Here is a 12,058-nt window from a genome sequence, read left to right on the forward strand (position 1 = left end):
ATTACTCAGTCAGTGTTATAGGGGTTACCTTGTTCTTTTACAAAAGGCCACATAGTGTGGCCAACCGTGCACAAAATGCGTTTATAATATTAATATTAAGGTCAAAATAATGTATTGGTAGGAAACGAGTCAAGTTTGATTGCATCAATTATTATGGAATGGTAAAGTGGGCGATAGTAATAAAATATATATATATATATGTATAAGAGTTGAATTTGATCCAAATATATATATATATATATATATATATATATATATATATTTGTTTGAGGCTAGGAATTTGTTTTATACTCTATCACGACCTCTCACATGAGAGCACTTTGGGCTTGAAATGTGGATTTGTGTCACGCTGGCTCTTGATACCATGTTAAAAAATCATCTCAATCAAAAATTTAAGTTGATGGTTGAGGGCCAAAATATGGTTTATACTCTATCAGTATGCAATCTAGGAAACTCAAGTAATTGTATTATTTGCTCCATACTGATCTTAGATGAAACGGATCATACAATATCGTTACTTGACTTTTTGATCGACACATGCAAATGAAGCAATTTGTTTACGAACATTAATTTTTTATTCAAAAATTAAGTACAAAAATTTATTGGCAAATTTCCAATTAATTAGAAGATCACTTCACTAATAAACTTTTGATGGAGTTCAATATCAATCAAATAATCAAATACAAAGATTATAATATCCCATTTACATTCTGGCATCATAAAGCATTATTGATCTACTCGTATGTGATTAGTAGCACTATAGTGCATATATAACGTACAAGATACAACCGGCTATATAGTACCACGCACCGCGAATATAGCACCACGCACCGTGAATATAGTACGTTCAAGGCGTATTTGGAACTGTGTAGCCTGCCAAATAAGTATAGATGTTAGAGAAGTGCCAATGTGATGTATTATCAATCTTGCATTAATTAAAAGGCAGAATCTAGTAAATTTTTATACTACCTCCGTTAATTTTTAGTTGCAATAAAGGAATTAAGGCAGAATCTAGTAAATTTTTATACTACCTTCGTTAATTTTTAGTGGCAACAAAGAATTTGTTATAACTCACAAGTAATATTCTTTTGTTGCAACTAAAAATTAACGGATGGATGTAGTAATTGAAATAAAACAAGAAAGAAACTAACGTAAGGTCATCAATAATACATATTTAATAGGATATATAATTAGAAATTTGAGATACTTACTTCCACATTTTGCTCCACGTTGAAGGACAACACCACAATATTGAGCAACATAAACAGCTTTAGGAACGCTAAGAATACTTTCTAAACTTTTGGTAGCATACTTGCATAAGCAATGCATATTAGCATTCCTTATCACACGACAACAATCTTCGGAGGGCTGGATACTAGGGCCGTCTTTTCTCACGTACTTGTTACAATAGCTAGTTAGTCCCGTGATGTGGGGCATATAACCGTCGCATGACTGGCCATAAACCATAGAGTTGTGACTTTCAATAAACCCGATAACATAAGCTATCATAAGAAGGGCAACCGCGGTAGAACGCACCGTAGGAGCTACTAATGATGCCATTGATATAATGTAGGTTTGTGAGATTGTCCCCCTCAAAATAAAATAAAAAATAAAAAACTAAAAGAAATAATAAGATAAAAGCTTATTAATTTGTTGTGGTTTGATTTTAGGGAGAATGACTGATATATAATGGCCGAGGATGTGAAATTGTAAATGTCTCGTGTTGAACAGAGCTGGCAAGGATAAAAAATGAACGTTGTCTGAGTTTTTATAGCAAATTAAAATACTTATCCTTTTCTATTAATATGAATAATACTCTATCTACAAGGTAACAACATTGTAAACCCAAACTATAGGAAAATCCAGCTTTAATCTAATGCTCAAAGAATCGTGAGTTTTATTATAATTATCTTACAGCACGTATATCATATTACATTTAGGAAAGTTATAATTTTATCTCGAAATTGTGAAGTAAAACAATGTTTCTCTCAATCGCAAATAAAATGAAGTAAAATGCGGACCACATATGAGTAAAAAAGGAAAAATTAAAAAGTCAATTATCTTTTTATTAATAAAAATAAGTTTAGATCATAAACAATTTTTTAAAAAATGACTTTTATAGATTGTACTTGTGTTTAATTAGAAGAAATATGTTCAATAATTTAGATTAGATCACGAAAATCAAGGTGAATTACTCCGTGTTATATAGGGCCTTAGTCTAGTTCATATCTTAGTTTATTCACATGATGACATGAATAGCGCTAGCTGCCTAGCTGAAGGAAATGTCGTTCATTTAGAGTGCACTTACTAAATATGGGTATATAGAAGAAGATTGATTATGGAGATTTAATACTGTAATTCAATTATTCTAGGAACGTGGGGTCATAATATGTTGCTAGAAACCAAATATGGGTAATTAAATAGGATTAATACGATTTTTTAATCCCAACTTTGACCAATTTATTTTTATTAATCCCAACTTTGTATTATTCCGCAATAATCCCAACTTTGATATGTCCTATCATTCCTTATACCCAACAGGTTTCTTAACCTATTGTACCAGGTCACTTGACACATGTCAAGTCCTGATTGGTCCAAAAATTGAAAAAAAAAAAAAAAAAAACTAAAAACCACATAAACCAGCCAGCCACCTCCATCCCACCGCAACCCTTCCATCCCACCGCAACCCCTCCGCCTCCTCCCTAGCCCCCACCAGAAACCACCATCTCCCTCCCCAATCCCATCGAAAACCACCAAAATCCCCGGCAACCACCTGCAGCTTCGCTCCCTTCCCCCAACACCACCCGCAGCCTCACTCTCTTCCCCCAAAACCACTCACAGCCCCCACCTTCGTTCTTCTCTTGAAACCACCATCAAGCCACCATTTTCACCCCTAACTTCTCCCGCAACCATTGAAACTCCAGCCCTCTTCGCCAAAACCCATTTCTAGCGGATCTAGGCGGAAAAGAAGATAAGGAGGGAGGTTGGGGTGGTTTCGCGAGCGGGGAAGCAAGGGGGAGGGTGGTGGTTTCGCGGATGGTTGGGGGTTGGTTTGAGGCGATTTCGGGGTGGGGGGAAGGGAGGGGTAGTTTCGGGGTGGGGGAAGGAAGGTGGTTGTTTTCGTCGGAGAGGAAGGGGAAAGGGGAGGTTTCTGGCGAAGTGGCGGCAGATTCCGGCTGGGCTAGGGGATGGGGGTGGTTGGTAGGGAGGAGAGTTTTTTTTTTTTTTTTTAATTTTTCAGTTTTTTAATTTTTAGTTTTTCTATTTTTTCTTAATTAATTTGATTTTATTTATTTATTTTAATTTTTTGAAGCAATTAACATGTGACAGGTGTCTAAAAAAAATTTTTTTTTTTTAACCCTTTCATCAGGTTACCGGTTTTTGGGATTGAAGAATGATAGACCACCTTAAAGTTGGGGTTAATAAAAATAAATTGGTCAAAATTGGGATTAAAAAATGATATTAATCCTAATTAAATATGTTTGCTAGTTTGCTATTATATCCATTCCATTATTTCATGCGTATTGATCTTTTTACTTTGATCAACTTTGACTCACAAAACGATTTTATGTGAAAAGTCAATATATATTGGAGGGAGTAATAATTATGATTAGATCCACTAGAATCACACAATAAGCATCGGGTTGATCAAAAGGCACCCCAAAGCCCATATGAAATAAGGCAGCCAGCCGCATAGTAGAAACTAGCTAGGTCGGGCAATTGAAGTGTTCTTCAACAATACGAAGTATTTAATTACTCCATATTATTTATACGTACTTATACTAGTTGTGTTATGTAACTATGACACAACTCAAGTAGAGAGATTATAACTAAAGTTGAGTCATTGAGGTAGTAGAGTAGTGACATCGTTGCCCATCTCAATTCTATGAGGGTTAGAGTTTAAATCTCATGTAACTCAGATCATTTGAGGGATTTCTCTTATTTCCTCCCTCAAGTTAATTTCCTTCTAACACGTGCTTTAAGTAGCATGTTTTCTCCTTACCTATGCTTCCATTGTCACATTTCCAAAATTGGCAATTTGAAATATGGCCTTGTTTGACAATCTGGATGTTGCTTGTCGACTATTGGTTGTTTCTCTTGGCTGATTTGACCAGCTGTTTGTATTGACTTTTTATGTTGGCTATTTGATTGTTGGCCTGGCTATTAACAAATATATTTGGTAAAGTTGGTTGTTGGCTGCTGGCTATTTTAAGGACATTGGTGCATTTTATTATTATTATTATTATTATTATCATTATTATTATTATTATTATTGGTTTTCTTTGTATAATTATTATTATAAATTTTATGTATGATAAATATTATAATTTGACAACAATAATAATTATTAGTGTCATGTTATGGTATATGCGTTATGACTTAACAGTGTTATATATGGGACATGGCCATCCAATATCTAATGTAGCCAAACTTTAATTTATAAATAGCTTCTCTGGTTAGTTTAATCATCACATAATTCACATTCCAAACTTCTCACAATTCAAACACCCTAGCCTACCATGCATGATGTTTATATTAACCTTAATAATGCTATAAGATATCTTGCACATTGAAGAAATTATGAAATTTCTAATCAAAACAAACGATTCAGGTGAGGGAGAAAAATCTTCAAAAGATGCAAAAGGAAAATCAAGAGTTGAAAATAACATTAAACAAAACATATTACTCCGTAACAAGCAAGAAACTTATCGCATGAAATTGCTTCATTATTGTATTACCATGCTCAACCAAAACAACAGAATAATAAAGAAAAAATTACCAAGCTAATAAAACTTATATGCTAATGTCAACGAATTAAACAACATGATCAGTTTTTTTTTTTTTTTTCTTTTTTTTGTAGGATGGCAAGTTTAAAGAAAATTACAATACAATGAAATCACATTATTCACATAATGATGCAGCCTGCAGGACTGTCTTCATAATGAGTAGTGTACAAGTAACATTGAGGTTGATTTGCGCCGCAGTAATTAGGAGGTGGATAATAATTTGGGGGATAATGATGATAATTAACAACTGTTGGTTCTACAGCTGCTGCTGCTGCTTCCGATTTCGCTCCATCTTTGTTTTCCTTGTTCTGTTCTGCTTGCTTCTGATCTCCTCCTTCTGCTGCTGGTTTTTTCTGTTCTTCTGCAGGTTTCTTTTCTTCGGGTTTTACGTCTTTCTTGTTTTCTTCCGGCTTTGGATCTTTGATTTCTTCTACGCTCACCAAGTTAGCATCACCTAGTTTTTTCCTTAACGCCGTGCATAAACCAGCTGAATCCACCCGATTTCCAATCACAACAATCTCGTCCCTGTCGTTCCCCTGTATGGCTACTGATATCACCCCTGCATCACAGTACATAATTCTTTTGGTACATTATTACATGATCCACCGTATAAGACCATTAGACGGTGTAAGAAATCTTACCTTCTGCACTAGCAGCAATCTTCATCGCCTTTTTCCTGCATTTTCCACACCGCATTTGTACTTTAACCACAATCTTTTGCTGAAAAAATTCATGTCGATCATTGAATCAACTTCTATCGAAATTAATAGGAAAAATAGTGTACACACTTACATCTTGTAACGATTATTAGTAGTAGAAGGTGTAGAACAAGAAATTATTAACTTACCTTCATTTTTTTTGTGGTAATGTAGTAATTTATAAATCTTCTAGTCGAAAATTAAGCTAGGAACTTCTGTAAGTTTAGATCTAATTAAGATTAGTAGAATTTTAGGGTACAATATATTAACAAGGTTGGCATGAACGTTTGCTGTGTTGTGAAGTTGTGGAATTTAACTCGCATTCTAGAACATAATTCTCCACGTTCTAATAGAAGACTTTGTAGATTTGGAACATTATTATATAAAATGGCATGTACTTTGTTGCATTATGTGGAATTTGGAAATTATAATTTTATTAAGAAGTGATGTAAAATGAACTGTAAATGAGGCAAGTAGCAAACATGCTAAGATGTTATATAATCTAATATATATAAGGCCAATTGACTAAGTAAATAAGAATTAGAAGTCAACCTCCAAAATATTATTTACTACAATAATTCTTATATAGCTCACCAGTACACATTAATGACGTGTAGTTCTAATCAAGTTGATCTCATTACAATTACCTTGTTCGTTTGAAAATAGTTGTTATGTTATCCAATTCTTCATAAATAAATAAGATTATTCACGCAAAATAACCCAAATATATAGAGCGTGTGGGAACTATATATACCATTGTCTTCATTTAGAGTAACATTATTATACTGCTAAAGGTGACATGTTTAAGAAGATTTTAGTTAAAGAATGGTAAAGACCTATATGCTCATTCTTGGTATATCAATGTAAGAAAAGTGGATTTTAATTTGTTATATCATCACTTGTGGCTCAAATGCATAGACTTTTAATAATTTATTTTGTCTCATTATATGTTGGTTGTATATTAGTAGACTTTATTTTAAACAGATTTACTTTGAATGGTTATGCTACTATAGAGAATGAAATTAATATTAAGAATGTTTCTTAATAAAAATTATCTATTTAAGAATCGTGACTTGGTAAACTTAGGGTGTTATCAAGTTGGTGCCAGAATCCATGATTTTAAAACAGGATAGGCACAATTATAAGAAGTATAAACTATGAATTTTAATTATAATGAAAAATGTACAATTGAAAAAGACAACAACTTAATTGATAAAAAAGGACAATATTATGATAACATGCAATCTCAAAGGCAAAAAATATAAATCCAATTACTCCATAATAAAATTATTACACAAAAAATAAGTACTAAGTGATGAATCTATCTACATAGTAAGCTACAACTCCTACAAGTAAACATATGCAATAGAAAATAGTAAAAATACACTTTGAATCTATCTACATAGTAAGCTACAATCTCAACTATTATTAAAAAATTAGGATTATTAAAGTCAAAGTCAGGGCATAGTTAGGATTATTAGCTACAATGGAAGCAAAGTCAGGGCATAGTTAGGATTATTAAAAAATTAACCTTACTTGAGATTATTAAAAGTAAATCGACAATAGTTGAGATTATTAAACTGTATTTTTTCTAGAAAATACGAATTAAACTTCATTTAATAGTAATTTGAAAAAATACGTTCCGAAAATATTGATTTAGAATTAGAGTGTAAATTAAACAAAGAATACCTTATCTTGTAGGATAGACCCAAAATATATTGGACTAAAACTCCATTAAAATTGCACAATAACAAAGAGGAGAGAAGTGGAAAATCATTAGAAAATATGAGAAAACGAATTCTAATGTTTACCGTATGGAAAACATCACATAACCTTATTTTGTTTTCACTCAGCCTATTTTAATTTAGATTTTTTATATTATTATTATTATTATTATTATTATTATTATTAAATAACAAAAACCTACAAAGTCAAAAGATTTACAAGAAATTAGTGGGGAGCCGAGATACAATCTGGGCCCCCACCCCTCTAGCTATAGCGAACCCAATCCTGTTAAAGATGTGAGCAGCCGCACGAGCTCCAATATCCTGAGTCCTAGCGAACGCCTGAACCCGCTTCAGCAACGCAACGGCATCCTTCTCTAATTCCCCCAATGAAGAAAAGGATAAAGGAAGAAAACCATAGCCAATAGCCCTGCAACGCGCCCCATACTTGTCTCGCTTCCGCTGAGCCGCAGCCGACATAACACGACCAGGAACGAAGTCAGACAACCCAGATTGAGTCAATGGAGAAGACCCCGTCAAGTCAACACATACATCTAGGCCTCTATCCCAGGAGTTAAGCAACACATCTGCTGGCCGAAGAGCCCCGTCGTTCCCTCCAGTTAACCCAACGTTGACCTCCTTCCTTGCAGAAATCCCAGAGCGGAAACAAATATCAACAAGGGTATCACGAACAACGTTATGCCGATGTTTAATACCCACCATCCCAGCACAAGACACTGCATGATCCCCATAAATATCCCCATCAAAAACTCTTGAGCAAGCAGAACAAGGTGCCGATACGGAGAACAAGGGAACACCCAACCGGTAGCAAAGAACACAACGGTAAGTCTTACCATTCATAGTCTGACCCAGACCTGATATCGGGACCGCTCGCAACCAGGCAGAAGAGTAATCCCCCTGCTGGGACTTCCATAAGGCAACCTGACGCGGAGACAAGGAGAAAGTGGATTCTGCAGATGCAGTGACCTTCGTGAAATATATATCTGCCAATTTCTTCATGAGTTTGGGGGCAGCGATCTCACCAGGGTAACGCAAAAGGTCAGTCTCCACAGTCCTATTAAAAAGACTAAGAGCGTCGTCGAAGGCCGGACCTGGACCAACAATACCAGAATTGCGAAGAAGCGAAGCCTGTAGACCAGAAGACTGCAAACGCGACGCAAGGAAAGCATAGTGTCGAACATCACCCGCTGAATAGACACCCAGTCCTCCATAAGAAAAAGGTAAGGTGGCAAGGCGTCATTGCCAATCACCAAAACCTGGCCCCGAAGCAGTTACAATGCGCTCCACAGAACCTCGAAGGGCCACATCAAAAGAAATCTGGGTCGCTTCAAAAAGACGAGGAGGACAAGTGCGCATAGAAAAGTAGAGTTTTGAAACTCCAGTACACGCACGAAGAAGTAATAACTCACATTGGGGATCCTCAAGCTTAGCAACAGCATCCATGAGCACAATGGTCTTCGACACCCTCTGCGAAACAAGCTCACCACAGAAAGAGGCATCCGCACTGACAGGACCCCCAAGCAACTTAACACCATGAGGAGGACGAGCAATATCTGGAGGAAAGACACCGGCCAGACGGCTACGAGGGTCCTCCGTGGGCCAGAAAAATTCCGTTTTCTCAACGTTAACATGGAGATCAAGACGAGGTCCCTCCACCAAAATCAACTCCATAACCTTCCCTACCACCAAGGTGTCACCAATAATAGTGTCATCATCCAAATACCAAGCCTGCAAACATAAGTCAAAAGAATCCCTAATTTGACAAACCAACGGATGGAGCACCAAAGCAAAAAGCAAAGGGCCAAGTGGATCACCCTGCTGCACACCCTGACATGACCTTAAGGTATGCTCCCCATAATAGAGCCTGGCTGGAGTAGAGTAACAGAATTCAACCCAACGCGAAAGAGCTGGACAACGGAGACGAACCTCACGCAGTAAAGCTGTACGATCAACCAAATTAAAGGCATTCCGGAAATCCACCAGCAACATAGAGAGGCCAACATCACCACCTCGAGCCTCAACCAAACGATTAACAGCATGAAGAATAGCCTCGCCACCCACCGGCACCCCAACACCAAACTGAAGACCTCCTAAATAGTTCCCCATACGCGGACCAACTAAAGCAGCCCCAACCTATGAAACCAGACGCCGCCAAACAGTACCCACAGCAATAGGACGAATACCACTACCAGGCTTAACAAGTGGCGTGAGAGGAGCACTAGCAATATACTCCCCCAACTCAGCAGGACAATTTCCTGCGAGAAAGAGATTAACCACCTGCGTAATAGAGCCCACCAACTCATTTGAAATAGCAACCGCAGCACCACTCAAGCAATCCAGAAGGTGCTGAGCACGCAAGCCGTCTCTACCGCATGACGTACCACGCGGAAAACCCCTAATTTGATCCAAAACAACAGCAGATGTAGCAATAAGGGGCTGATCAACGGGGATATCCGGTAAGATAGGAGCCGGAAAGGAAGGGTGCTTAGCTTGTAAATCAGCAAGAGTAGCATCATTGTAAGGGGCAAGACCAGAAGACGAAAGAACCCGAATCGCAGCAGTGTAATGTCCGTCACAAATCTTTCTCTTACATTGCTTAATATTTCGCTCAGACAAATCATGCTCATCATCAGCTTCCAACAAAGGAGGAGACACATCTGCCAACGTATCTCGCATAAGATGCACAGAACCACCAGGCTCACACCAAGAACGAATAGCAGCGGTGATACTCTCTTCCTGCCGCCGCCGCCGGACACCCGAAGAACACTCACGACTACTCCTCAGGGTAAAAGTTTTAAGAACACAAAGAGGCAACACAAGTAGTTGAACCCAACAAGAGACGTCATCAGGCTTGCAAATCACCTTATCAAGCGCTCCTTTGAGAACCCGAGAAAAACCCAAGCGACACTTTGGAGGAATAGATTTCACCGAACGGAACCGCTTAGATAGCAAACTATCCAGGAGAGCAACATCGAACGCCAAAAGAGGCTGACGATGCGCACTAGAAACAAGATCAGATACCTCCGAAGAAAGACCCTAAGGTTTAGGAAAACCATAAAGAACAAACCGAACAACACCATCCCCCAAATCAGGTGGGTCCACAATATCATCCGAACCACGACCATGTCGACACTTCGTACGAAAAGTATGAGTCTTGAAATACTCCCCACAAAGCCAAATGCCCATACGCCGAAAAGTTGACTCCGCCTCTAAGAAAATAGCCAGATTAGAAGCAAGAGAGCATCGGGTCATATCCCGCGCATCCGCACAACAATGACGGTCACGGAGATGAGTGATCAAAGAAGTTTTAGTGAGCCCATTACCCCTGCCATCTTGACACCCATTAAGACCCACGAACGGGCAATGAAAGAGAACACTAGGAGGCATAACATCCACCACAACTTGCCACAAGAGAACCGCAATACAACACAACGCAAACTGCACCAAAAACTAACCAAAAACTGCACCCAAGAAGCACTAGAAACCGCCTAGCAACTGCAGCCAAGAAGAACACACAAGAACGCAACTGAAACAGCCCGGAAACTACTCCGAAACCACCTGAAAAAAGCCAACAGAAACTGCCCGGAAACCGCTAGAGGTACTGCAGCAAAACAACCCTATGAAACCGCCTAAAAACCGCACCTGATCAACCCAAAATCAGACCATAAAAAAGTCCTGAAAACAGATGCCGCGAACCACTTAAATACTGCCTGAAAAACGGCTGTAATCGCCGGAAAAGAGAAGCCCTCGCCGGACCTACAAACGCCTGGTTAATGATCGCAGAACCAGCCTGAAAATGAACGTGGAACGAGCTTGAATTTCGCCCATAAACTGCCCTCGAATTGTCCTGAAATTGCCCAAACAATGAAGCCCGAAACAGCCTGAATTTCGCCCCAAAAGAACCGAGGAAACCGCCGGAAAAAAGCCTGACCTGAAGGCGCCGACACCGAGCACCGCCGCCTGATATTAAAGGACTAAAAGCCGCCGGAAAAGCTGCCGGAAACCCCCCCTACGCCCAGCCCTAATCGCCAACGATAAATTTATAAATAAAATCGAAAATATGTGCTCTTATAATAATATAAACTTATACTTATTCCAGTTTAGAATATGATACAATTCAATTCATGTTAAAATTATAAACCGCTAAGATCCTGTTTGGTGGTAGCGATTAGCGTTTTGATCAGTCAAATCACTATTAGAAAAAAATAACAGTGTTTGGCAAGGTAGCGGTATGAGTAGTGGTTAGCGGTAGAGGTAACGTTTAGATAGCTATCTCAAACGTTAAAAATAGTAGGGTTTAAGAGTAGTAGGTAGCGTTTGTTACTTTTTGCCTACTTTTTTTTTTTTTAACAATTTATATGATTATTAATATATTTTAGTATTGCAACCGCTACTTTTGCCAAACACTCATACTATCGATCGTTACTTTGACAACTAACCTCTACCCACTATTAAGACAGCTACTCGCTACCCTAACAATTACCCGCTACTCGACCGCTAAAAGTTACTCGCTACCGCTAATTTTACCTAACAGGGCCTAATTTCGATTGATTTTGCTGACGTAGATGGTGTACAGGGAATCTTTATAAAAAATAGAGTAATTTTATGGAATTTTTGTTTGTTTAAGCAATTTTTAGGAAATCACTTTGTTAATATTTTATTATTATGTATTAAAAAAAAAACATTTAAGATTGTCAAAAGCTCAAAGCAAGAACACATTAAAATAATATTTAAAAATTTAATAATGTCTGAGCCCGGGTTCGAACCGGGGACCTCTAGTGTGTGAGACTAGCGTGATAACCGACTACACCACCCAGACTTTGTTGTT

The 12,058-nt window shown here is 37.8% G+C and overlaps 2 protein-coding genes and 1 non-coding gene across 3 annotated transcripts; all 3 read right to left on the minus strand.

The window, feature by feature from the left end:
• Positions 1–585: 585 nt before the first annotated feature.
• On the minus strand, positions 586–1,705 carry LOC110738273. The gene is made up of 2 exons (XM_021918650.1): positions 1,212–1,705; positions 586–873 (listed from the first exon to the last, which is right to left on the minus strand). The coding sequence occupies exons 1-2, from the start codon at positions 1,558–1,560 to the stop codon at positions 848–850; spliced, it is 375 nt and encodes a 124-aa protein (XP_021774342.1). The 5' UTR covers positions 1,561–1,705; the 3' UTR covers positions 586–847.
• Positions 1,706–4,587: 2,882 nt separating this feature from the next.
• Positions 4,588–5,821, minus strand: LOC110738274 (heavy metal-associated isoprenylated plant protein 16-like). Its single transcript, XM_021918651.1, has 3 exons — positions 5,635–5,821; positions 5,429–5,507; positions 4,588–5,346 (listed from the first exon to the last, which is right to left on the minus strand). Exons 1-3 carry the CDS (start codon positions 5,638–5,640, stop codon positions 4,907–4,909), a joined length of 525 nt encoding a protein of 174 aa, XP_021774343.1. The 5' UTR covers positions 5,641–5,821; the 3' UTR covers positions 4,588–4,906.
• A 6,154-nt stretch (positions 5,822–11,975) lies between these two features.
• Positions 11,976–12,049, minus strand: TRNAV-CAC. The gene has a single exon. It is a non-coding gene; the product is annotated as a tRNA-Val (tRNA).
• Between the last annotated feature and the right edge of the window lie 9 nt (positions 12,050–12,058).

The sequence above is a fragment of the Chenopodium quinoa genome, unplaced genomic scaffold (genome assembly GCF_001683475.1).
Source record: "Chenopodium quinoa cultivar QQ74 unplaced genomic scaffold, ASM168347v1, whole genome shotgun sequence".
In the NCBI taxonomy this organism is placed as follows: Eukaryota; Viridiplantae; Streptophyta; class Magnoliopsida; order Caryophyllales; family Amaranthaceae; genus Chenopodium; species Chenopodium quinoa.

What these genes read in the sequence shown, in the direction of transcription:
- LOC110738273 (XM_021918650.1), bottom strand. Translation starts at nt 1,560, where the DNA reads ATGGCATCATTAGTAGCTCCTACGGTGCGTTCTACCGCGGTTGCCCTT. An exon ending in ACGTGGAGCAAAATGTGGAA is followed by an intron (nt 874 to 1,211) that starts GTAAGTATCTCA and finishes CTTATTTGGCAG; the next exon opens with GCTACACAGTTCCAAATACG.
- LOC110738274 (XM_021918651.1), bottom strand. An exon ending in GATTGCTGCTAGTGCAGAAG is followed by an intron (nt 5,347 to 5,428) that starts GTAAGATTTCTT and finishes ACTGTGATGCAG; the next exon opens with GGGTGATATCAGTAGCCATA.